Below are 27,716 nucleotides of genomic sequence, written 5' to 3' on the forward strand. Positions count from 1 at the left end.
CGTTTAGACTAGAGTACTAGAGAGAGACACAAATTTTGGGGAGCATATTATTAGGAGGAGTACTACTTGCTGCTGATAGTGTGACCAGTGACCACCAGTTTAATTAATCCGTTCTCTGCCTGAAAAAAAACGATACACAGTGTGACACAGTCACATACCATATCTGTGCTCAGCCCAGTGTGCTGCATCATATGTAATACTGTATATCATTATCTGACTGTGCTGAGTGCTCACTGCTCACACAGCTTAATTGTGGGGGAGACTGGGGAGCAGTTATAGCAGGAGTACATATTTTAAGTACAGTGCACACTTTTGCTGCCAGAGTGCCACTGCCAGTGTGACTGACCAGTGACCACTGACCACCAGTATTGTGATTGTCTGCTGACCACCAGTATATTGTGATTGTCTGCCTGAAAAAGTTAAACACTCGTCGTGTGGTGTTTTTATAAACGCATTCTGCAGACAGTGTCCAGCAGGTCCGTCATTACATAATATATACCTGTCCGGCTGCAGTACTAGTGTGATATATATATATTTTAATTTTATCTCATTATCATCCAGTCTATATTAGCAGCAGACACAGTACGGTAGTCCACGGCTGTAGCTACCTCTGTGTCGGCAGTCGCTCGTCCATCCATAATTGTATACCACCTACCCCTGTTTTTTTTTCTTTCTATCTTCTTGATACTAGTAGCTTACTTTAGGAGTCTGCAGTGCTGAGTCTGACAGACAGTGTCCAGCAGGTCCGTCATTACATAATATATACCTGTCCGGCTGCAGTACTAGTGTAAAATATATATATATTTTAATTTTATCTCTGTTAGGCGCCGAGGGTCCGCTCGTCAGTGCGGCCCGGCGCCTAGCAACCAGGGACGCCGTACGCGGACAGCCGCCGGCTCCCTGGCAACGCTAGACGCCGGGCGCACGGAGCCGCACAGACCCTAGCAACGGGGACGCCACTGTCGGACCGCGTTCCCCGTTGCTGGGTCCAAAGTTAATTACCACACTTGTTTCCTGGCCGTGCAGTATGGCAGCTGCACGGCATGTTTGTAATTAGCCCTGTCTGGCACCTGATTGGAGGGCTTCCATTTAAAGGCACTCTCAGGACTTCTCACAGACGCCGGTAATAGCTTCCTGTTTGCTGTATCTGTTGCAGAGAGTGTTTCCAGTCCTGCTCTATCCGGTCGTTCCTGTCCTCAGTGGTCCAGTACTCGGAAGTTGTCATCTGTTCCTGGAGTCCTGACCGAGCACCTTTAACATCCTGTGGTGTTCGTGAGTCGCGGCGTAGCCGTGTGTTGCGGCTTGACCGCTTACTATTTATTATTTGTTATATTGAGTCTCGGAGCTTTTGCGGAGGATTCCGCTCCCACAAATCCACTCTGGTATCCAGCGGTGCTGGGTAGGAGTAACGGATTAGTGGATTTTGGTTGTCCTTTTCCCTGGCGGTTTGTCCGCACATACTTCTGGTTTAAGTTTAGTTAGCTTGTAGCCCCTGGCCTGGTTGTTTAGTCAGAGGGCCCCTTGTTATCACCCTGTCTCGGATTTCCCTTTGTCTCCCATTAAGACCTGAGGGGGCATCGGAGTTGGGCAGACATAATCCGCCCTTCAAACGCGGCTGCCATGGGCTCAAGCAACCATAGTCTCGCAGGGGATTTCTGATAACACGGGTGAGACAACGGAGTTAGGGCGCCAGGGGTTACTAGGCTTTCCTGCTCCCGTAACCAGCATTCCCTTCCAGTACTCTGGCCTTTGTCATAAAGATCTCCTCTGGTCAGAAGTACTGGAATCATAACATTATTACCGGCCACACCAAAACTTAAAATTAAACAAGGTTTGATTTTTTCCCTTATTTCAGTTTGGAAGATTTGTCGGCCTCATGAATCCCACTGGTTTAGGGCCAAGTCCTGGCCAGCTTCTAGTTAGCCAGATTCAAGAACTTACTCAGATGGTTCAGGATCTTTCCCTTCGGGTGAAGTCGCAGGAAGATCTTTTACGGACTTCCCCGAGGGTCGTCCCTGAACCGAAAATGCATTTGCCTGACCGTTTTTCTGGTGATAGGAAGCAGTTTTTTAATTTTAAAGAGTCTTGTAAACTTTATTTTCGCTTAAGACCAATCTCCTCAGGTACGGAATCTCAGCGGGTCGGAATTATTATTTCTTTACTTCAGGGGGATCCCCAGACCTGGGCTTTTGGTTTAAGAACAGAGGATCCGGCATTGTTGTCTGTAGACGCCTTTCTGGGGTCTTTAGGGCTTTTGTATGATGACCCTGATAGAGAGGCATCCGCCGAGAGTCAGTTGCGTGCTCTCAGACAGGGTAGGAATCCCGCAGAGATTTATTGTACGGAGTTTCGCCGTTGGTCGAACGACTGTGGCTGGAATGACCCAGCCCTGCGCAGTCAGTTTCGCCTCGGCTTATCTGAGTCTATAAAAGACAGTCTCCTTCAGTATCCCGCTCCTGAGACTCTCGATAAACTCATGGAGCTTTCTATTAAGATTGATCGTCGTCTCAGAGAGCGGAGGGCTGAAAAAGGAGCACCTGTCGGGTCTTCTCCTTGTGTTTTTTCCATTCCTGTGGACTTAGAGGAGCCCATGCAGATGGGTCTCTCCAAACTGTCTCCTGAAGAAAGAACCAGAAGGCAAAATTCTGGTCTTTGTTTGTATTGTGGGGGTAAGGGACATTTTGCCCGTAATTGTCCGAACAAATCGGGAAACGCCTCGACCAAGTGAATTGTAAGGGGGGGGTTCACTTTGGTCTGCAGCTTATCTCCTCGAATAATTCCCTGTTAGTCCCAGCTAAGGTTTCCTTTGGCAGCCTCTGTTCTTCGGTGTCGGCTTTTGTTGACAGTGGAGCTGCAGGGAACTTTATGGACTTAACGTGGGCCAAGGCCTTAGGTATTCCTCAGTTAACCTTGGGTAGGCGTATCACCATGCATGGTTTAGATGGGAGTCCCTTGTCCAATGGGGTTATTTCCCTCTGTACACCCCCTGTTCTACTTTCGGTAGGAGCTCTTCATTCCGAAAAGATTGAATTTTTCCTTATCCATTGCCCTGCAGTTCCAGTGGTTCTGGGTCACCCTTGGCTGGCCTTTCATAATCCCATCATTGATTGGCAGTCAGGGGAGATCTCACAGTGGGGTACCATCTGTAATAAGGAATGTATTACGTTTCCCATTAGAATAGCTGCTGCCATTCCCGAACCCATTCCTGTGGAATACCAGGATTTTGTTGATGTATTTTCCAAGGGCAATGCAGACATTCTGCCTCCCCATCGGCCTTATGATTGTGCTATTGAGCTAATTCCTGGTGCCACATTGCCAAAGGGAAGGTTATATGCATTGTCCGGACCAGAAACTGTGGCCATGAATGAGTATGTTAAAGAGAGCCTAGGGAAAGGATTTATCAGGCCATCTAAATCCCCGTTAAGTGCAGGCTTCTTCTTTGTCGAGAAGAAAGATGGATCACTCAGACCTTGCATTGACTTTAGAGCCTTGAATAAAATCTCAGTAAAAAATACTTACCCTTTGCCGCTGATTTCTGTCCTCTTTGATCAGCTACGTTCGGCTGTGATTTTTTCTAAGATTGACCTGAGAGGAGCATATAACCTCATCCGAATCAAGTCAGGAGATGAGTGGAAAACGGCATTCAGTACTCAGTCGGGTCACTACGAGTATCTGGTTATGCCATTCGGCCTGTCTAACGCTCCTGCAGTTTTCCAGGATCTCATTGCTCAATGCTCCGTGATTTTCTTGGAAGATTCGTGGTCGTTTACTTAGACGATATCTTGATCTATTCTGACTCTATTGAACAACATGTTACCCAGGTGCGTCAGGTTCTTCAAAAATTACGTGAAAATCACCTATATGCCAAGCTGGAGAAGTGTGAATTTCATGTCACGGAGGTATCCTTTTTGGGGTACATTATTTCCCCTCGGGGATTCTGTATGGAACCAAAGAAGCTCCAAGCCATCCTTAGTTGGGCGCAACCCACCAACTTAAAAGCAATTCAGCGCTTTTTAGGGTTTGCGAATAATTATAGAAGATTTATTCATTCTTTTTCCGACCTGGTTGCTCCCATTGTGGCACTTACTAAGAAGGGAGCAGATCCAACCAGCTGGTCTCGTGAAGCTGAGTTATCTTTTCAGGCCTTGAAACAAGCCTTCGTCTCAGCCCCAGTCCTCAGACATCCCAACCCAGAATTGCCTTTCATTGTTGAGGTTGATGCCTCGGAGGTTGGAGTAGGGGCTATCCTGTCTCAGAAGGATCCGGACTCTCTAGAATTACATCCTTGTGCCTTTATGTCCAGGAAATTCTCATCTGCTGAATCCAACTACGATGTTGGTAACCGGGAATTACTGGCTATTAAATGGGCTTTCGAGGAGTGGAGGCATTGGCTTGAGGGAGCAACACATACCATTTCAGTTTTGACTGATCACAAAAATCTTCAGTACATCGAATCAGCTAAACGGCTGAATGCCCGGCAGGCTCGTTGGGCTTTATTTTTTACTCGTTTCAAGTTCATTACCACCTTCAGGCCAGGTTCCAAGAATACCAAAGCGGATGCCCTATCACGCAGTTTTCTTCCAGTTCATGATAACAGTCCTGTTACTCCCATACTTCCGTCTTCAGTCATTCGGGCAGGCCTCACACAAGATTTATTTACCCAGTTAAAGCAGCTTCAACATCAAGCTCCTGGAAATACTCCTGCTGGTCGTCTTTATGTCCCTGAGTTTTTGAGAGCAACTGTTTTGACTGAGTTTCATGATAGCAAAGTTGCCGGGCATCCGGGGATCTCTAAGACTTTGGAATTAGTCTCCCGCTCAGTATGGTGGCCTGGTCTTTCTAATGACATTAAGGAGTTTGTTTTTTCTTGTCAGGTCTGTGCACAGCATAAAGTTCCCCGTTCCTTGCCTATCGGGCAACTTATGCCCTTGAATGTTCCTCTCAGGCCATGGTCTCATATTTCCATGGATTTTGTGGTAGACCTCCCTCTGTCAGCCGGATGCCGAGTCATATGGGTAGTAGTGGACCGTTTTAGCAAGATGGCCCATTTCATTGCTCTTCCCCGACTGCCATCTGCCCAGGGATTGGCAGTTTTGTTCCTCCGTCATGTTTTCAGACTCCATGGGTTACCTACTGATATTGTTTCTGATCGGGGTCCACAATTCATTGCACAATTTTGGAAGTCTTTTTGTGCCTCATTAAAGATGAAATTGTATTTAACGTCTGGCTACCATCCCCAATCCAACGGGCAGACTGAGCGAGTTAATCAATCATTAAAACAGTATTTGCGTTTGTACTCAGCCAAACTCCAAAATGATTGGTCCGAGTTTCTTCCTTTGGCGGAGTTTGCTTACAACAATTCCTGTCATTCCTCCACCAATGTGTCTCCATTCTTTACAGTTTTTGGTTTTCACCCCAGAGCTAATTCCTTTTTTCAACATTCCTGTCTCCTCGATAACCTTAACCTCTCATCTCAGACTCATTTGGAGAAAAGTGCACCTTGCTCTCAGAAAAGCGGCATTTCGGGAGAAAAAATTTTCTGACAGGCTCCGGCGGCCTTGCACTTTTAAAGTAGGAGATAGGGTATGGTTGTCGACTCGCAACATTAAAATTTGACAAACCTCAGCCAGATTGGGTCCCAAATTTATTGGACCATTTCATATTATTAAAAAAATCAATCCAGTTGCTTTCCGGTTACGTTTACCAAGAGCTCTCCGGATCGGAAATACGTTCCATTGCTCCTTGTTGAAACCATACGTTTCTTCCAGTAGATTTCCTCGAAAGATCTCTCAGGGGAAATCACCAGTAGATGTACAGGGTCATCAGGAATTCTTGGTGGAGAAGGTTCTTGATTCCAAGTTGTCCCGGGGTCGGCTTTATTTTCTGGTACACTGGAGAGGTTATGGTCCAGAAGAAAGGTCTTGGGTCCTGGATAAGGATCTCCATGCCCCGAGGCTCAAGAGGGCATTTTTTCGAGAATTTCCTCGGAAACCTGGCTTTAGGGGTTCCTTGACCCCTCCTCAAGGGGGGGGGGTACTGTTAGGCGCCGAGGGTCCGCTCGTCAGTGCGGCCCGGCGCCTAGCAACCAGGGACGCCGTACGCGGACAGCCGCCGGCTCCCTGGCAACGCTAGACGCCGGGCGCACGGAGCCGCACAGACCCTAGCAACGGGGACGCCACTGTCGGACCGCGTTCCCCGTTGCTGGGTCCAAAGTTAATTACCACACTTGTTTCCTGGCCGTGCAGTATGGCAGCTGCACGGCATGTTTGTAATTAGCCCTGTCTGGCACCTGATTGGAGGGCTTCCATTTAAAGGCACTCTCAGGACTTCTCACAGACGCCGGTAATAGCTTCCTGTTTGCTGTATCTGTTGCAGAGAGTGTTTCCAGTCCTGCTCTATCCGGTCGTTCCTGTCCTCAGTGGTCCAGTACTCGGAAGTTGTCATCTGTTCCTGGAGTCCTGACCGAGCACCTTTAACATCCTGTGGTGTTCGTGAGTCGCGGCGTAGCCGTGTGTTGCGGCTTGACCGCTTACTATTTATTATTTGTTATATTGAGTCTCGGAGCTTTTGCGGAGGATTCCGCTCCCACAAATCCACTCTGGTATCCAGCGGTGCTGGGTAGGAGTAACGGATTAGTGGATTTTGGTTGTCCTTTTCCCTGGCGGTTTGTCCGCACATACTTCTGGTTTAAGTTTAGTTAGCTTGTAGCCCCTGGCCTGGTTGTTTAGTCAGAGGGCCCCTTGTTATCACCCTGTCTCGGATTTCCCTTTGTCTCCCATTAAGACCTGAGGGGGCATCGGAGTTGGGCAGACATAATCCGCCCTTCAAACGCGGCTGCCATGGGCTCAAGCAACCATAGTCTCGCAGGGGATTTCTGATAACACGGGTGAGACAACGGAGTTAGGGCGCCAGGGGTTACTAGGCTTTCCTGCTCCCGTAACCAGCATTCCCTTCCAGTACTCTGGCCTTTGTCATAAAGATCTCCTCTGGTCAGAAGTACTGGAATCATAACAATCTCATTATCATCCAGTCTATATTAGCAGCAGACACAGTACGGTAGTCCACGGCTGTAGCTACCTCTGTGTCGGCAGTCGCTCGTCCATCCATAATTGTATACCACCTACCCGTGGTTTTTTTTTTTCTATCTTCTTGATACTAGTAGCTTACTTTAGGAGTCTGCAGTGCTGACAGACAGTGTCCAGCAGGTCCGTCATTACATAATATATACCTGTCCGGCTGCAGTACTAGTGTGATATATATATATATTTTAATTTTATCTCATTATCATCCAGTCTATATTAGCAGCAGACACAGTACGGTAGTCCACGGCTGTAGCTACCTCTGTGTCGGCAGTCGCTCGTCCATCCATAATTGTATACCACCTACCCGTGTTTTTTTTTTTTCTATCTTCTTGATACTAGTAGCTTACTTTAGGAGTCTGCAGTGCTGAGTCTGACAGACAGTGTCCAGCAGGTCCGTCATTACATAATATATACCTGTCCGGCTGCAGTAATAGTGTGATATATATATATATTTTAATTTTATCTCATTATCATCCAGTCTATATTAGCAGCAGACACAGTACGGTAGTCCACGGCTGTAGCTACCTCTGTGTCGGCAGTCGCTCGTCCATCCATAATTGTATACCACCTACCCGTGGTTTTTTTTTTTTCTATCTTCTTGATACTAGTAGCTTACTTTAGGAGTCTGCAGTGCTGAGTCTGACAGACAGTGTCCAGCAGGTCCGTCATTACATAATATATACCTGTCCGGCTGCAGTACTAGTGTGATATATATATATATATATTTTAATTTTATCTCATTATCATCCAGTCTATATTAGCAGCAGACACAGTACGGTAGTCCACGGCTGTAGCTACCTCTGTGTCGGCAGTCGCTCGTCCATCCATAATTGTATACCACCTACCCGTGGTTTTTTTTTTTTTTCTATCTTCTTGATACTAGTAGCTTACTTTAGGAGTCTGCAGTGCTGAGTCTGACAGACAGTGTCCAGCAGGTCCGTCATTACATAATATATACCTGTCCGGCTGCAGTACTAGTGTGATATATATATATATATATATTTTAATTTTATCTCATTATCATCCAGTCTATATTAGCAGCAGACACAGTACGGTAGTCCACGGCTGTAGCTACCTCTGTGTCGGCAGTCGCTCGTCATCCATAAGTATACTAGTATCCATCCATCTCCATTGTTTACCTGAGGTGCCTTTTAGTTGTGCCTATTAAAATATGGAGAACAAAAATGTTGAGGTTCCAAAAATAGGGAAAGATCAAGATCGACTTCCACCTCGTGCTGAAGCTGCTGCCACTAGTCATGGCCGAGACGATGAAATGCCAGCAACGTCGTCTGCCAAGGCCGATGCCCAATGTCATAGTACAGAGCATGTAAAATCCAAAACACCAAATATCAGTACAAAAAGGACTCAAAAATCTAAAATAAAATTGTCGGAGAAGCGTAAACTTGCCAATATGCCATTTACCACACGGAGTGGCAAGGAACGGCTGAGGCAGACCCTCTCACTGAAATGATGGGTTGGTTAAAGTGTGCATGTCCTGTTTATACAACATAAGGGTGGGTGGGAGGGCCCAAGGACAATTCCATCTTGCACCTCTTTTTTCTTTCATTTTTCTTTGCGTCATGTGCTGTTTAGGGAGTATTTTTTTGAAGGGCCATCCTGCGTGACACTGCAGTGCCACTCCTAGATGGGCCAGGTGTTTGTGTCGGCCACTAGGGTCGCTTATCTTACTCACACAGCTACCTCATTGCTCCTCTTTTTTTCTTTGCGTCATGTGCTGTTTGGGGAGTGTTTTTTGGAAGGGCCATCCTGCGTGACACTGCAGTGCCACTCCTAGATGGGCCAGGTGTTTGTGTCGGCCACTAGGGTCGCTTATCTTACTCACACAGCTACCTCATTGCGCCTCTTTTTTTCTTTGCGTCATGTGCTGTTTGGGGAGTGTTTTTTGGAAGGGCCATCCTGCGTGACACTGCAGTGCCACTCCTAGATGGGCCAGGTGTTTGTGTCAGCCACTAGGGTCGCTTATCTTACTCACACAGCTACCTCATTGCGCCTCTTTTTTTCTTTGCGTCATGTGCTGTTTGGGGAGTGTTTTTTGGAAGGGCCATCCTGCGTGACACTGCAGTGCCACTCCTAGATGGGCCAGGTGTTTGTGTCGGCCACTAGGGTCGCTTAGCTTACTCACACAGCTACCTCATTGCGCCTCTTTTTTTCTTTGCGTCATGTGCTGTTTGGGGAGTGTTTTTTGGAAGGGCCATCCTGCGTGACACTGCAGTGCCACTCCTAGATGGGCCAGGTGTTTGTGTCGGCCACTAGGGTCGCTTAGCTTAGTCATCCAGCGACCTCGGTGCAAATTTTAGGACTAAAAATAATATTGTGAGGTGTTCAGAATAGACTGAAAATAAGTGGAAATTATGGTTTTTGAGGTTAATAATACTTTGGGATCAAAATGACCCCCAAATTCTATGATTTAAGCTGTTTTTTAGTGTTTTTTGAAAAAAATACCCGAATCCAAAACACACCCGAATCCGACAAAAAAAATTCGGTGAGGTTTTGCCAAAACGCGGTCGAACCCAAAACACGGCCGCGGAACCGAACCCAAAACCAAAACACAAAACCCGAAAAATTTCAAGTGCACATCTCTAGTGAAAACGCCTTACTGTTTTTATTTTACAGTATAATCCAGACTTAAAAGTCCAAAAGATGTCTCAACAAGCAGAAATCTACAGTATATAAGGATGTATTTTACTATGCATGCACTGTGCGGAATGTGTATCATTTCTGCCACAAAGATGCCAACTGTAAATAAGGTCCACAGAGAACCCGTTACTGTATGTTGCTAGAGATTAGCGCTGGCTAAATCAGAGGCAAGCAATCTAATAGAGACCCTGGGTTTCATCAGAGATTACCAGAAGGAAATAGTTGACTTTTTCCTATGCGGAACTCACTAGCTCCCAGAAGCAATGTAAGCTCATTAGACAGCAGCTGGCTATGCGGCCAAGAGCCGGAGCCTGTGTCGAATTGGGGCATAAAGAGCCCACCAGGGAAATTCAGTGTTAGGAGCTCATGCTTAAGAGGTTTGGGCAACCATCGCAGGGACACCTGCATTAGATTTAGTAAAGGAACAATACATGCCATTGTAGGGATGGCCATCTACCATCAATGATTCCTAATCATCCATGGATTGTGGCCGATGTCAAATGATATTGCCGTCAATGGGAGAGAACCAGATTATTTCCCTCTATCGATGGCACAGCATAAGTAAAAAAATTTTCTTTTGCAAGGTGTCAGGAAACGGAGCATAGCTCTGCCCGTGACACTGCTAAACTTGGCGTCCATTCTTTTACTGGTCCGGGGCCCAGCCAGCACATTTCAGTGGTGGCCGTCGATTGGTGCTAACCATCGATGGTTTGCCATAGATGGCTTATGTGCCGTCGATGTTTATCACCGATGGTATCATCAATGGCAACCATCAATGTACAGCCCACGATGGCCATCCCTATGCCATTGTAAAAACTTCAACTATCTAAGCTGTTTTCATTGGGATTATTTCATTGTAGGTTAGTGAATGAATGCAGAGGTACAATGCCATTCCAATTACTGTCAGGAACTGTGTTCATTATGCTAAAGTGCACAGCCAGCAAGAGGCTTGTGTCATGACTAGAGATGAGCGGGTTCGGTTCCTCGAGATCCGAACCCCCCCGAACTTCACCCATTTTACACGGTTCCGAGCCTCGGATCTTCCCGCCTTGCTCGGTTAACCAGAACGCCCCCGAACGTCATCATCCCGCTGTCGGATTCTCGCGAGATTCGTATTCTATATAAGGAGCCGCACGACGCCGCCATTTTCACTCGTGCTTTGGAGATGATAGCGAGAGGACGTGGCTGCGTTCTTTCAGTTTCTGTGTTCACTGTTCAGTGTGCTGCAAATATCTGTGCTCAGTGTGCTGAAAATATCTACGTTCTCTGCCTGAAAACGCTCCATATCTGTGCTGCATTGTAGGAGGACAGTGCAGAATTTTGCTGACCACCAGTATATATATATATATATATATATATATATATATAGCAGTACAGTACAGTAGTCCATTGCTCTACCTCTGTGTCGTCAAGTATACTATCCATATCTGTGCTACATTGTAGTTGTGCGCAGTATACAGTAGGAGGACAGTGCAGAATTTTGCTGACCACCAGTATATATACACTGCTCAAAAAAAAAAAGGGAACACTAAAATAACACATCCTAGATCTGAATGAATGAAATATTCTTATTAAATACTTTGTTCTTTACATAGTTGAATGTGCTGACAACAAAATCACACAAAAATGATCAATGGAAATCAAATTTATTAACCCATGGAGGTCTGGATTTGGAGTCACCCTCAAAATTAAAGTGGAAAAACACACTACAGGGTGATCCAACTTTGATGTAATGTCCTTAAAACAAGTCAAAATGAGGCTCAGTAGTGTGTGTGGCCTCCACGTGCCTGTATGACCTCCCTACAACGCCTGGGCATGCTCCTGATGAGGTGGCGGATGGTCTCCTGAGGGATCTCCTCCCAGACCTGGACTAAAGCATCCGCCAACTCCTGGACAGTCTGTGGTGCAACGTGGCATTGGTGGATGGAGCGAGACATGATGTCCCAGATGTGCTCAATTGGATTCAGGTCTGGGGAACGGGCGGGCCAGTCCATAGCATCAATGCCTTCATCTTGTAGAAACTGCTGACACACTCTAGCCACATGAGGTCTAGCATTGTCTTGCATTAGGAGGAACCCAGGGCCAACCGCACCAGCATATGGTCTCACAAGGGGTCTGAGGATCTCATCTCGATACCTAATGGCAGTCAGGCTACCTCTGGTGAGCACATGGAGGGCTGTGCGGCCCCCAAAGAAATGCCACCCCACTCCATTACTGACCCACTGCCAAACTGGTCATGCTGGAGGATGTTGCAGGCAGCAGAACGTTCTCCTTGGCGTCTCCAGACTCTGTCACGTCTGTCACATGTGCTCAGTGAGAACCTGCTTTCATCTGTGAAGAGCACAGGGCGCCAGTGGCGAATTTGCCAAGCTTGGTGTTCTCTGGCAAATGTCAAACGTCCTGCACGGTGTTGGGCTGTAAGCTCAACCCCCACCTGTGGGCGTCGGGCCCTCATACCACCCTCATGGAGTCTGTTTCTGTTCGTTTGAGTAGACACATGCACATTTGTGGCTTGCTGGAGGTCATTTTGCAGGTCTCTGGCAGTGCTCCTCCTGTTCCTCCTTGCACAAAGGCGGATGTAGCGGTCCTGCTGCTGGGTTGTTGCCCTCCTACGGCCTCCTCCACGTCTCCTGATGTACTGGCCTGTCCCCTGGTAGCGCCTCCATGCTCTGGACACTACACTGACAGACACAGCAAACCTTCTTGCCACAGCTCGCATTTATGTGTAATCCTGGATGAGCTGCACTACCTGAGCCACTTGTGTGGGTTGTAGGGAGGTCATACAGGCACGTGGAGGCCACACACACTACTGAGCCTCATTTTGACTTGTTTTAAGGACATTACATCAAAGTTGGATCAGCCTGTAGTGTGTTTTTCCACTTTAATTTTGAGGGTGACTCCAAATCCAGACCTCCATGGGTTAATAAATTTGATTTCCAATGATAATTTTTGTGTGATTTTGTTGTCAGCACATTCAACTATGTAAAGAACAAAGTATTTAATAAGATTATTTAATTCATTCAGATCTAGGATGTGTTATTTTAGTGTTCCCTTTATTTTTTTGAGCAGTGTATATATATATATATATATATATATATATATTTATTTATTTATTAACAGTTTCTTATATAGCGCAGCAAATTCCGTTGCGCTTTACAATTTGAAATAACAATAACAAACTGGGTGATAACAGTCATAGAGGTAGGAAGGCCCTGCTCGCAAGCTTACAATCTATAGGGAAATAGGCATATGTACACAAGGAAAGGTGCTATCTATTGCATAGAATGAGAAGACATGTGAGGATATGTGTGGACTGTACAAAGTGGATGTAATTTGATAGGAAGGTTTATGAAAGTTATGTGGGTGGTTTAGGAATTTGATACGCTTGCCTAAAGAGGTGAGTTTTGAGGGAACGCTTGAAGGTTTGGAGACTAGAGGAGAGTCTTATTGTGCGTGGTAGGGCATTCCACAGAGTGGGTGCAGCCCTGTGAAAGTCCTGCAGTCGTGAGTGGGAGCGAGTAATGAGTGTGGATGAGAGACGCAGGTCTTGTGAAGAGCGAAGAGGTCGGGTTGGGAGATATTTTGTGATAAGCGAAGTGATGTACGTTGGTGTAGTTTGGTTAATGGCCTTGTGTGTGAGTAAAAGTATGTCATATTGAATGCGGTAGAGTACAGGTAACCAATGGAGGGACTGACAGAGTGGATCTGCAGACGATGAACGTCTAGCGAGGAAGATAAGCCTCGCCGCTGCATTCAGAATGGATTGTAGTGGTGAGAGTCTCGTTTTGGGAAGACCAGTTAGGAGACTATTGCAATAATCAATGCGGGAGATAATGAGAGCGTGGATTAGAGTTTTAGCAGTGTCTTGTGTAAGGTATGGTCGTATTTTGGATATGTTTTTTAGATGCATGTAACATGATCTTGAGACAGATTGAATGTGGGGAACAAAGGACAGATCAGAGTCAAGGATGACACCTAGGCAGGTGGGGTAGGGTAGATAGTCGAGTTTTCAACAGTGATAGAGATATCAGGTTGGTACCTACTATTGGCCGGTGGAAATATAATTAACTCTGTCTTTGAAATATTAAGTTTGAGGTGGCGAGATATATATATAGCAGTACAGTACAGTAGGCCATTGCTATTGATATATTACTGGCATATAATTCCACACATTAAAAGATGGAGAACAAAAATATGGAGGGAGGCCGGCCACTTGGGTCGCTTAGCTTAGCCATCCAGCGGACCTTGGTGCACCTCTTTTTTTCTTTGCATCATGTGCTGTTTGGGGACTATTTTTTTAAGTGCCATCCTGTCTGACACTGCAGTGCCACTCCTAGATGGGCCAGGTGTTTGTGCCGGCCACTTGGGTCGCTTAGCTTAGTCATCCAGCGACCTTGGTGCAAATTTTAGGACTAAAAATATTATTGTGAGGTGTGAGGTGTTCAGAATATACTGGAAATGAGTGGAAATTATGGTTATTGAGGTTAATAATACTATGGGATCAAAATGACCCCCAAATTCCATGATTTAAGCTGTTTTTGAGGGATTTTTCTTTAAAAAACACCCGAATCCGACAAAAAATTTTCAGGGAGGTTTTGCCAAAACGCGTCTGAATCCAAAACACGGCCGCGGAACCGAATCCAAAACCAAAACCCGAAAAATTTCCAGTGCACATCTCTAGTCATGACCACTCACTTTGATTTGCAGGAGGATGAATCTTGGTGTAGGTTCTATGGAAGCAAACCAAGCACCCATGTTCACCAGTGGTCCTACTTCACTAGGTAACTGATCCTCTAATAGAGTAACAATGTATAATTTGAGTGCACAGTCTGGATCCCTAGAGGAAGGGGTGGGCCCTCAGGCAGTGGGACCCTCTGGGGATTTCCCCTGCACCCCTGTGGGCCAGTCCTACCATGGCCGAAATATTCAGGCCATGATAAGGGCAGACCAAATTAATGGGAATGCGCATTACTCATGACAGGTAACATGCAGGTGTTGAGGTCAGCGCGGAGATGGGCCTTGGTATTGGGGGGGAGGGGCATGCTCAAGCACCCTAAACAATGTGGAACAAAAATCTATGTACTGCTCAGCCAGGGATGGATCCCAGGGATGATCGCTCCCCCACACAACATGTGAGGAGAGAGGAAAGTGCTGCTGCTCAGACGAAGCTGGGTCAGTAACAATAAGACAGACAGACGGGTGACAGAAGGCCTTCACTATGCCTGGAGGCCGATTGAACCCCAAGGTTTTTTTTTATTTAATTGATTTTTATCGATTTCAAAAGATAAAAATCGATCAAAATCAATGTTGTATTTACAGGACTAAAACACACATTTACTAAGATGTAATAATGAATACTGTATATATATTTTAAAAAAATCACCTCTTAATAAATGTGTGTTTAAGCCCCTGAAACAAAACATAGCTTGAGATCAATTTCCACCGTTGATAAAAATTGATGGAAATTGACCTTTAGGAAATATAACCATAAGTGTGAGTCAGCTAAAGGCCAGTACTAACGGGGGAGATGTGTGCTGAGCGATCTTACCACAGATCGCTCAGCACACATCTCTCCCCCCGCTCAGCACAGCGTGATGTTCTGAGCGAGGGGGGGCGACAACGGGGGGTCCGCTCACTTCACACAGCGCTGAAGTGAGCGACCCGCTAGATTGAGCCTGCACGCAGGCTCAATCTAGCACCGGCGATAGCGACGTGCGGGGCCACACATCGCTATCGCTGAGGGGCATACACACGGCAGATCCGTGCTTAAAATCTAAGCAATCTAGTCAGATTGCTTAGATTTTAAACACGGATCTCTCCGTGTGCACCCCCCTTAACACTGGGAAGACAGGGTTAATGTTTTTGTCAGTAATTTAGTAATGTTAGTTCATTGGCTAGACTTGCAGTGGGTGGAGTTAGATCTGTGTAATTTTAGGCTGGCCGGAACATATTGGTTCCTCTTTGTTTCGCATCCCATCCTTCCTCCCTAGTTTATAGGAATTGCAGGAAAGAATAGATGCAGTGACCATCTCATCACTAGACCCCCCCACCCCCAAAATACATGGATTAGGCTCATTCTACCCTGCTGTGGTCAGTGGCATCACGGTCCAGGTGGGCCTTTCTATTTGTGTCATTGGGAGGGGAGTTGGATACCTCAAGTGGAGTATGATGGTAGAGCAGAAGCAGAGCCGTTTCTTGCGGCGGGTGACTTTGCGGCTCTTTGTGTCACCTTCCAGTTATTACTACTCCACTCTAGGGGTGGAGTATCGCGAAATGACGTGTTTGCGTTGTGATGTCACGACGCAAATGCGTCATTACGCGAAGCTGCGCCCCCAGAGGGTAGTAGTAATGACAGAGAGGAGGGGGAGCAAGCCACTGATAAATGGGAGGGTGGCAGAATGGGAGGCTGCAGAACCAGAGGGCGGGAAAGGATGATGGCGCTGGTGGGCTGGCGAGCAGCCGAGTTGGCGGACGCAGTAACCAAACAGAAAAGAGACCTACACAGGCCTGGCAACTATCATTACACAGGCCTGGCAACTATCATTACACAGCCCTGGCAACGATCATGACACCCGTCGCAGAGCATGAAACCCCTGGCAACCAGCATGAACCTCAGAGCATGTAACCCCTGGCAACCAGCATGGATCACAGAGCATGAAACCCCTGGTAACCAGCATGGATCCCAGAGCATGAAACCCCTGGCAACCAGCATGACACCCAGTGCGTGAAACCCTTGGCAACGAGCAGGTAATTTAAAAGTAACTAGAAGCTTTACTGTAGGGCATAATGTATCAAGGGCATTGCGGTGTGTGGCATAATATGATGCAGGGGGCATTACTGTGTGGGGCTTAATATGGTGAAATATTTTTTTTTTCCTGTGGTGGCCGTGATCTGTTGGTATAGGGTCAAAAACTGGGTGTAAGGCAGTCTTTTCAGGCGAGACCACACCCATTTTAGCGAGGCAACACCCATTTTAATGAGGCCACACACCTTGCCAGGAGTGCGCGCCTTTCTATTTTTTATATCTGGAGGGGGGCATTTATTTTTATGTCACGGGGGGTGGGGTGCATTTCTAAATCTCACACTGGGAGCCAAATTGGCTAGAAACCGCCCTGGGCAGAAGACCGCCTCTATCCCCCCCCCCCAATCTAGGTATTTTGTGTAATGATTGACAAGTTTGTTGAATTGCTGATGCATAAAGCAATTCTTTCTTTCACCACCACCACAATTATATAGGTTTGTATGCAGGAGCGATGGGGTAGTGGTAGCCGACAAGCGGCTTAAAGCGCTCCTGTAAAGCTTCTGCAACTGTTGGATCTGGAGGATGCATGTTATGTGCTGTTTAATATTTTAGATGCTTACCCCCTGATTACATTTAAGCAGGGCTTCCACCAGGGGGGGACTGCCGGGACTGGGGCCCCGGACCCAGACTGAGACGAGCCCATGACTCCGTTCATACTTCGTGCCAACTTGGACTGATCGGGCTGGCTGCAACGCTTCTGGAATTTGTGTTAATCTGTTTCGGCTAGCAGGCACTTCCTGCAGGAGGCTGAGCTTATTGTTTTGGGGGTCATGGACTCAGACAGACACAATCTGACTCTGTTCTAGCCACTCTGAATCAAGTAATGGCAACAGAACATTGGGGAGGATGGGGGTAGGAAGGAATGCCATTCTACTGGTGAGAGAAAATGAAGAAAACCTGAGCGGCTGAGAGAGAAGTGGACTCACCCACTGCAGCTGCCCCACATAGACGCCTGCAGTGAGCTTATGTAGCCTACTGAGGATGGTGCATCTAGGCTTCCAGAAGTTCAGGTACTGACTGAAAACTCCCTTGCCATCCTGTATGACCCTACTACTTGTATTAGCTAACATCTGTGTCCCTACAATTACCCTCACCCAATCCATACTAGTACTACTTCCAGCACCCCCAGCTATTGCCAGTCAGTGGTACCACCCACCAGATGAAATCTATGCCACTTCTACTATCCCCAACCAATTCCTGGTGCCGCCACTACTTTCACTAATCCAAGCATTCATCTATTTTCTCTGTTCTGGGCCAATGTTTTTATTCTTTGGGGGAGATGGGGGGGTGGGCATTCTAATTTGTCAGTCCCGAGCCCCACAATTTGCATAGAAGTCTGTACAGGGTCATACAGGGCCAAGATGGTTACACACTACTTGGCTGATCGGGAGCGTTTAACTCAACCAAGTGATCTCAAAGTATGTACCCAGCTTTATTCCGTTGCAATGTACCCAGCTCTCAGAGCAATGATGGATTCTCATCTGCAAGGAACATTTGTGTGGAGTATATAATGATTACAGAATACAGAAGACTGAAGAGCACATTTCTGTATTATTACAATATTAAACTTTACTACTATGTAAACATGGTTTAAATACATCTACTTTAATAAAGGTGTAATATATCTTGTGTATTATATTCAGTGTTGTCTCATTATACAATGCAATGATTACCAGCAATGCGGCCATGATTGGTCCATGAACGATATACAACAAGTGTGTCTCCACGCTCATCCAACAGCTGTATGGAAACAAAACAAATTACACACTCAGGGGAACGTTGAACCTGTGGCTTTAAAGGAAGACTAAGCATGAAATACAATGTGACCCACTGTGATAAGGTGACTTACACAAATGTACTGTACTGTATGTGTAATTACTGCAGTACCCTGATGGTACACAGAGCGCTGTCTATGATAAATCTAGATGAGAACTTTTTATCAAAAAGTGCCTGACAACGTTTTCACCTCTCACCACAACTCTATGCCCCCACTTCTTTCTCTTCCTTCCCGTACAGTATGTCCCTGTGCAGCTAGTCACCATGGTCCCTTCTCGGTATTACTATCTGCCGATACATCATTGTGTCTATTCTTCTACTCTGTGTGAGGAACATGGTGACCTGCACCAGGGGAGATGTACTAAGCCTTGGTTAGTGATAAAGTGGACGGAGATAAAATACCAGCCTGTCAGTACCTAACTGCCATGTTATAGACTGCCTACACTGGGTATGCTACTTACGTGAGATCTCACATGCAGCCCGGAGCTGGCAGCTGCAGGTGTCTGAATGGTCAGTGCCACTGCCTGTTGATACATTGCCCCCGCACATCGGCGCGTTATCTTGTAGATATCAGTACCGATATAGACAGGGGTGCATAGCACCCCTGTCATGTAGTACACATCTCCTTCATACATAGGGGAGAAACGGTATAAGGGCACATAACGGCGCTTATACCGCTTCTCCCCCACAATGACCTGTCATAAATCTACCCCTGTGTTTGAAAAATTACCATAGCTGATTGGTTGGTACTTTATCTCTCTTCACTTTATCTCTCTCCAAGGATTAGTACATCTGACTCCTGGTAGGAGAGATACGCAAATCAGATTTTAGCACAGTTGAGCGATTATTTTCAGTCTGTGCATGCGTCTACATCACACTGTGCATGTCCTGCGATGGCCATTCGACAGCAGTTTCAAAGAGGGTTTATACGCAGGGACTTTTTGGGGAAGGTAATGGGGAAGCAAAAAGGCAGGTGAGCAGCGACCATTTTGGTGCAGTGTGTCTGCTTTCGGCTGTAATACTGTATGCAAGAGAAATGACTCTGACATCTTACGTCCTGCCTCCCTGCTGTAAGTCCATAGGGCTCCTTAGATGGCCGATGTTTACCTGCTGTGCATCCGATGGTTGCAGCGGGTCAGAGACGCCAAATATGGGGGGTCTACTCATGGAGCAGTGACAAGCCCTTTACCAGAGATAACAGGGCTTTTTTCATTGCTTCCTCCTATTCACAGGAGTGGAGAAATCTCAGATTTCCCTAGGTGCCCCTGCTCCATGTCAGGACTGCTTCCCCATACACTAGCATGGCGTAGATAGTCTGCTGGGGGGAGAAGAACAGGGAAGACTACTGTCTCCACGCCTATTCCCTGCTCTCTCCGCTCCCCTTTTCTAATCAGGGGAGTGCAGGGAGAAAGTTGCAAACAGTAGTTAATGAAGTGACCCGGCATATTCCGGGTCATTCAGACTGCAGTGCTGACTCCGTAATGCCCCCAGACTGTTCCCAGGGCACCCCTCTGTACCCCCTTCTCTGCCACTGCTCTGTCCTTACCCCCGCCACTCTGTAAACCCCCCCCGACACTGCCGCTCTGTAAACACCCACCTTCCCCCGACGCTCTGCCCCCAGCCCTGCTGCCGCTCTGACTAGAATACAGTAAGTGAGGTGACCCAACATATGCCAGGTCAGCTGAAAGCCTGCTGCCCCCTACCCCTTCTGCCAGTCTGACCGGGCTGTGCGGCACCTCGGCGCATGTGCAGAAATGACCTCCATTTTGGGTGCACCAGACGAAGCATGTGCAGACAGGACCATCATGCCATCTCCACAGTAACACAGAGGACCGCAGCAGAAGTCGTTGGAGCCCACTTCCTCAGATCACTCCGCCAGGAAGGTGAGTATACCTGTACATGAACTATTACTTAACTAAGCTATATATAACTTCGAACTGATGAGATACATAGTGAAAAGTAACAATTCCGTTTTCACTTTTTTCATGAATAGACCTCATAGTCGTCTCTATATAACGCACAATAGTATCAAAGGGAAATAGATTCCACTGAGAAATTGGGCGCTATAAACACTTAAAAATATTTTAGCAATTAAAAAAGCACCTTTGTATAGTTTTATTTATAGCTGCTCCTATATGAGTCTATACAAACATTACGCTGTCGCTATATAACTCCTGGTGGCTGGGATACTTTCACACGGTCGCTACATATAAATTTGCCGCTGTAAATTAATTTGCGTACATCTCTAAATCAGAGGAGGCACACAGTGATATGTGGTGACAACTGCCACGACATATCACTGCGGTGTATCACAATGGAGAGTGAGAACAATTACGTTGAGGAAGATGACGGTACCAAAGATTTTTTTTTTTTAAATCATCATTCACTGTGTAATAAAATTCTAGCTATTGTCACAGTAATAAATTATATTAACTCTGTCAGCTCCCTACAGTGTATACAGTACAGTACTTTCTAACAGGAAATCTGGTGTGCACAGAAAATACATCGCCCCACACACACAATCCCAAACCCTGAAACATTTTATATACTGTATGTTACTAGGCTTATTATACAATATATAGTTGACGTTTGGATTTATTAGTCTGTCAGAATGAAACAAAAAATATATAACTTACTTGTCATTAAAGTATTTTGTTCTTGCAAAAGCATGAATTGATGTAGGCACTAATGGAAACCCTGAAATACAGGAATACATAAATGCGTTAACCAAGAAACCAGGTGTATACAGAATGTCTTGTGCAGTATGTGAATATATGTGTGTGTGTATGCCAAAAGTCATGGGATAGGTGTTTAGTATTGTGTATGACCTCCTCTAGCCCGGTGAAGTGCAGCAACTCGATGTGGCATCGGTTCCACAGGTGGATGAAAGGCCTCTGGAGAGATACTGACCCCTGCCATCTAGACAGCTTCCCACAACTCCCTGATATTTGTAGGTACATATCATGGGTTCCTAATGGAGCTTTCCACAACATCTCATGAATGCTCGATTGGCTTCATGTCAGGTGAACATGGTGGCCACACCATTCATTGGAACTCTCTAGAATGCTCATCGAACCAATTCTGGACAACTTGGGGCAGATGACACAGTGAATTTTCCAACTTGAATATTCCATTGTTGTGGGTGTACATGAAGTCCATGAAGGGCTACAAATGGTCACGAAGTACTGCAACGTAGTGGTTACTGGTCAATGATGTGTTCAGGAGGACCAGCAGACCCAACCCATGCCACATGAACACACCCCACACCGATATAGAACCACCACTGTGCTTTGTTAACAACTGGGGTCCATGGCCTCATGGGATCTGCACCACACCCGAACCTTACCACCAGCCCAAATCAACTGGATCTGTGACTCATCACAACATGCCACATGTCTAGATGAGGTGCTGTACTCAGTGTTGTAGTGTTAACGGAGGCTGTAAGGTGCATCTTCTGCTCCCATTTCCCATGGAAGCTAAAGAATGCTGCACTGACCTGCTGGATATGTGTCTGGTACCTCCTGCATTGAATGTGGATGTGATTTGAGCCAGAGTCACTTGTCTGGTACCATGGAAAATTCTGGGCAGATGCCGATGGTCACGATCATTAAGCACCCATAGTCGGCCACTGCACTATCCATGGTGGGTGGTAATTCCTTCCATGAGTTATTCCTGGTACACACGTGACACCGTAGATCAAGGAATGTTAAATGCCTCCAAAACTTGAAAAATGGAATGACCCATCCATCGGGCAGGCACTTTAATGCCCCAATCCAATAATTCACACTGCTTTGCCATAAGCAGTCTAGCCGGTGTTCAAACTGACTCACGAGATGTCAGCTTACAAATGATGCAGGTCTGGGCATTTCCAATATGTCACAGTATGGTTGCACCCCCTACCATTACCTTTACATATTGCTATCCCATGACTTTTAGATACAGTATATATTACAATGTATTTAAAGTGTTACATATATGAACCTAGAGCACAAGTAAACAGTAATATTAAAAAAAAAATCAATGAATTTAAAGGTCAAGCAAAATGGCCTAGGAGCAAAAGGCCAGTTTAAAATATTTATTATTTATTTATTATTTCATTAGTGCACAGATGTAATCCATGTATTTTAAAGTGAAACCATCATGAACAATTAAAGAGAGTAAACAGCACATTTCCAGTTTTCTGATGTAACAAAAAATTAGCAATTGTGATAGAAAATATTCCGATATCTACACACTTTCATCATTTATATAAGCTTTGCATTAGGAGAAAACGTACTAGGTTTAGTTGCTTGCAACAGATGAGCCTACAGTGGTCAGAGGTTAAGCTTTGATGTGACCTCTAAACTCTTTCTGCCTCTGCACATTGGGTGAATCATGTACACTGGCTTGACTATCGGTGGTGCACTAGTGAGAACCATACATTATAAATTAGGCATCCATAAACAGCCACCAGTGTCTGCTTGCTTAGTTATCGAATCCCCTAACTCCTGACATGAGAACTTGCCGCAGATGAGAACATGGTGGGCCTGATTCAGAGGTAGACTTAGTGTCAATGCTGCACAGCTCATGCCTCCTGATTGTTACTGCACGGAGACACAGCATAGATTTGGACGCAGGACCTTTGGATTTCAGAGGGCATTACTAGGAGGCTATAGGGGGGTGGATAAGCAAATGAGGGCTTGTCACTGAAAGTGGCTGCATCCAAAGCAGGGCCGTAACTAGGGGGGGAGCTAAGGGGGCATGCACCCCGGGTGCAGGATTTGAGGGGGTGCCAAGGAGTTACAGAGGAGCAGGGTTTTTTTGTTTAGTTTTTTTTACCAGCAGTGCTGTGCTTCTCCAGTGAGACAGCAGACGGCTCCCAGGGCAATGTATCTGACTCACCTGTCTGCCCGCAGCTGGCTCCGACGCTGTGCGGGTGAGCTCCAGTATCTGGGATCTCTCCCATGTTGGCTACTGTCTTAAACTCTCTTCTTTGCCATGCAGCGCTGCGACTAGCAATAGCATGCAGTGCACCGTACAAGCTATAGAAGCGCACTGTGCACCCAGTTAGCAGTATCAACCTTTGCTTTGCCTCCCAGATGGGGGGATTTGGTGTAGCTTATAGGGGGGTGTAGTGCAGTGATGTAGTGTACCATATAGGGTATGTAGTGTGGTCATGTATTTCAGTATATAAGGGCATGTAGTGCACCGATGTGGTATAGCATATAAGGGGATGTAGTGTAGCATATAGGGTATGTAGTGCAGTGCATATGGGCATGTAGTGTAGTGATGTAGTTCAGCGTGTAGGGGATGTAGTATAGTGATGTAGTGCAGTGGATAGAGGGATGTAGTGCAGTGATGAAGTGTTATGATATAGTGCAATGTACACACAGAGGAGCATGTAGTGGGGCATGTGACACATACTGTAGGGCATTTGAGGCACAAAGGGGAATATTGTCCAATAGTGTCCCCTTTTTTCAAAATGTTTGATAATCTGGTTATTTTAGTCTGATAGGGTTTGTTTGTTTTTGTGGTGGGGGTGGTGGTGGTGGGGGGGGGGGCTCCAAATTACTGCCTTGCCCCGAGTGACGAAAATCCTAGTTTCGGCCCTGTCCAAAGACACACAGTCGCTCCCACAGGTCATGGTTAGGCGGATATGTGACACCTGACATTGGGCTGGTGTGACAGTCCTTTCATGTATATTATCTATCTTAGTAATACCATTGATAACCTTTATAAAAATATGTCAAACATTTTTATTGGTTTCTTAAATTCTGCAAATATTGAAAAAAAACAGTGTGAACATTTTAATTATTGCTTAATGGTAATTTTCCTTTAACTGTCTACAAAGCAGACAGACAAGTGGATGCTTTATAATTCCTATGACAATAAAATCCTTAAGCTTTGTTATAATAAGAAACATAAGGAAATAAGACGCTGTACATTTGGCACTCACCCCAGCCCAGAAGATAATACCAATGTAAATGCTGTTCTTCAGCAAACACTGCCACCACAATGAGAGTGTGCAGGTAAATCCCTTCGCACAGCATCCAGAAATAGTTACAGCCCAGCATATACTGGTGAAAGAACTGCAGCACCTTGCAGCTCACCTGGAAGACACGGATGTGAAACGCGTTACATCATATTACTGCAAAGAATTATATATGGCAGACAATGAATAAAACTGCCTCATGATATTTTTAATGAATACATTTTGCAGTTTTAATATAAACTGGTTCTGAATGTGCATTTTATTAGTTCTTTGTGCACCACACACACGTATAACAACACAGTTTTTCTTAAGCCCGGGAGTTATACATTTGTAAAACCTTATTTATGAATTTTGCATCCAGAGGGGAATCCCAAGTAACAATGCAATTTGCATCATCATGGCCCAGCCCCATGCAGCATAATACTGCAAATTGCAGTATTCATAGTTAGTGAGGTTAAAAAGAGGCAAAATACCCATCGGGTTCAACCTGTATTCTGTGTTAAGATGTTCATATTATAATGCACCTGCTAATGTAATGGTTCACTCACTATGATTGTTACCACTCCCAGATATTAATAACACTGTGTTACAAGCTATAACCTTGGATACTTTTTCCAGTTAAAAATGTGTCCAGTCCGTTCTTAAATGCATTTACAGAGTCCGCCGCTACTACCTTCTCTGACAAGGTGTTCCAAATCTTTATTGCCCTTACCGTGAAGAACCCTTTCCTACGTTGTATATGGAATTTTCTCTCCTCTAGCCTCAGCGAGTTCCCACGTATCTTATACAGAGTTCTTTTAATAAACAAATTCCCTGCTAACTCCTTGTAATGACCCTTTACATATTTAAAGATATTAATGATGTCTCCTCTTAGACGCCTCTTTTCTAGTGTATACTAGAGATGTGCACTTGAAATTTTTCGGGTTTTGTGTTTTGGTTTTGGGTTCGGTTCCGCGGCCGTGTTTTGGGTTCGACCGCGTTTTGGCAAAACCTCACCGAATTTTTTTTGTCGGATTCGGGTGTGTTTTGGATTCGGGTGTTTTTTTAAAAAAAAACACTAAAAAACAGCTTAAATCATAGAATTTGGGGGTCATTTTGATCCCAAAGTATTATTAACCTCAAAAACCATAATTTCCACTCATTTTCAGTCTATTCTGAATACCTCACACCTCACAATATTATTTTTAGTCCTAAAATTTGCACCGAGGTCGCTGGATGACTAAGCTAAGCGACCCTAGTGGCCGACACAAAAACCTGGCCCATCTAGGAGTGGCACTGCAGTGTCACGCAGGATGTCCCTTCCAAAAAACCCTCCCCAAACAGCACATGACGCAAAGAAAAAAAGAGGCGCAATGAGGTAGCTGTGTGAGTAAGATAAGCGACCCTAGTGGCCGACACAAACACCGGGCCCATCTAGGAGTGGCACTGCAGTGTCACGCAGGATGTCCCTTCCAAAAAACCCTCCCCAAACAGCACATGACGCAAAGAAAAAAAGAGGCGCAATGAGGTAGCTGTGTGAGTAAGATAAGCGACCCTAGTGGCCGACACAAACACCGGGCCCATCTAGGAGTGGCACTGCAGTGTCACGCAGGATGTCCCTTCCAAAAAACCCTCCCCAAACAGCACATGACGCAAAGAAAAAAAGAGGCGCAATGAGGTAGCTGTGTGAGTAAGATAAGCGACCCTAGTGGCCGACACAAACACCGGGCCCATCTAGGAGTGGCACTGCAGTGTCACGCAGGATGTCCCTTCCAAAAAACCCTCCCCAAACAGCACATGACGCAAAGAAAAAAAGAGGCGCAATGAGGTAGCTGTGTGAGTAAGATAAGCGACCCTAGTGGCCGACACAAACACCGGGCCCATCTAGGAGTGGCACTGCAGTGTCACGCAGGATGTCCCTTCCAAAAAACCCTCCCCAAACAGCACATGACGCAAAGAAAAAAAGAGGCGCAATGAGGTAGCTGTGTGAGTAAGATAAGCGACCCTAGTGGCCGACACAAACACCGGGCCCATCTAGGAGTGGCACTGCAGTGTCACGCAGGATGTCCCTTCCAAAAAACCCTCCCCAAACAGCACATGACGCAAAGAAAAAAAGAGGCGCAATGAGGTAGCTGTGTGAGTAAGATAAGCGACCCTAGTGGCCGACACAAACACCGGGCCCATCTAGGAGTGGCACTGCAGTGTCACGCAGGATGTCCCTTCCAAAAAACCCTCCCCAAACAGCACATGACGCAAAGAAAAAAAGAGGCGCAATGAGGTAGCTGTGTGAGTAAGATAAGCGACCCTAGTGGCCGACACAAACACCGGGCCCATCTAGGAGTGGCACTGCAGTGTCACGCAGGATGTCCCTTCCAAAAAACCCTCCCCAAACAGCACATGACGCAAAGAAAAAAAGAGGCGCAATGAGGTAGCTGTGTGAGTAAGATAAGCGACCCTAGTGGCCGACAGAAACACCGGGCCCATCTAGGAGTGGCACTGCAGTGTCACGCAGGATGTCCCTTCCAAAAAACCCTCCCCAAACAGCACATGACGCAAAGAAAAAAAGAGGCGCAATGAGGTAGCTGTGTGAGTAAGATAAGCGACCCTAGTGGCCGACACAAACACCGGGCCCATCTAGGAGTGGCACTGCAGTGTCACGCAGGATGTCCCTTCCAAAAAACCCTCCCCAAACAGCACATGACGCAAAGAAAAAAAGAGGTGCAATGAGGTAGCTGTGTGAGTAAGATAAGCGACCCTAGTGGCCGACACAAACACCGGGCCCATCTAGGAGTGGCACTGCAGTGTCACGCAGGATGTCCCTTCCAAAAAACCCTCCCCAAACAGCACATGACGCAAAGAAAAAAAGAGGCGCAATGAGGTAGCTGTGTGAGTAAGATAAGCGACCCTAGTGGCCGACACAAACACCGGGCCCATCTAGGAGTGGCACTGCAGTGTCACGCAGGATGTCCCTTCCAAAAAAACCTCCCCAAACAGCACATGACGCAAAGAAAAAAAGAGGCGCAATGAGGTAGCTGTGTGAGTAAGATAAGCGACCCTAGTGGCCGACACAAACACCGGGCCCATCTAGGAGTGGCACTGCAGTGTCACGCAGGATGGCCCTTCCAAAAAATACTCCCCAAACAGCACATGACCCAAAGAAAAATTTAAGAAAAAAGAGGTGCAAGATGGAATTGTCCTTGGGCCCTCCCACCCACCCTTATGTTGTATAAACAGGACATGCACACTTTAACCAACCCATCATTTCAGTGACAGGGTCTGCCACACGACTGTGACTGAAATGACGGGTTGGTTTGGACCCCCACCAAAAAAGAAGCAATTAATCTCTCCTTGCACAAACTGGCTCTACAGAGGCAAGATGTCCACCTCATCATCTTCCTCCGATATATCACCGTGTACATCCCCCTCCTCACAGATTATCAATTCGTCC

General features: G+C 46.1%; 1 protein-coding gene across 2 annotated transcripts in view; it reads right to left on the minus strand.

Annotated features, from left to right (window-relative positions):
• The window catches only part of CALCR (calcitonin receptor), a 507,584-nt gene that overhangs the window by 39,814 nt on the left and 440,054 nt on the right, over positions 1-27,716 (minus strand). For both annotated transcript variants that reach the window (XM_063924784.1, XM_063924785.1), the window contains 3 exons: positions 24,254-24,407; positions 20,955-21,015; positions 18,216-18,282 (listed from right to left, as the gene is read on the minus strand). In XM_063924784.1, coding sequence (XP_063780854.1) covers positions 18,216-18,282; positions 20,955-21,015; positions 24,254-24,407 — 282 coding nt within the window. The remainder of the gene's footprint in view (positions 1-18,215; positions 18,283-20,954; positions 21,016-24,253; positions 24,408-27,716) is intronic.

Source organism: Pseudophryne corroboree, chromosome 5 (assembly GCF_028390025.1).
Source record: "Pseudophryne corroboree isolate aPseCor3 chromosome 5, aPseCor3.hap2, whole genome shotgun sequence".
NCBI lineage: Eukaryota > Metazoa > Chordata > Amphibia > Anura > Myobatrachidae > Pseudophryne > Pseudophryne corroboree.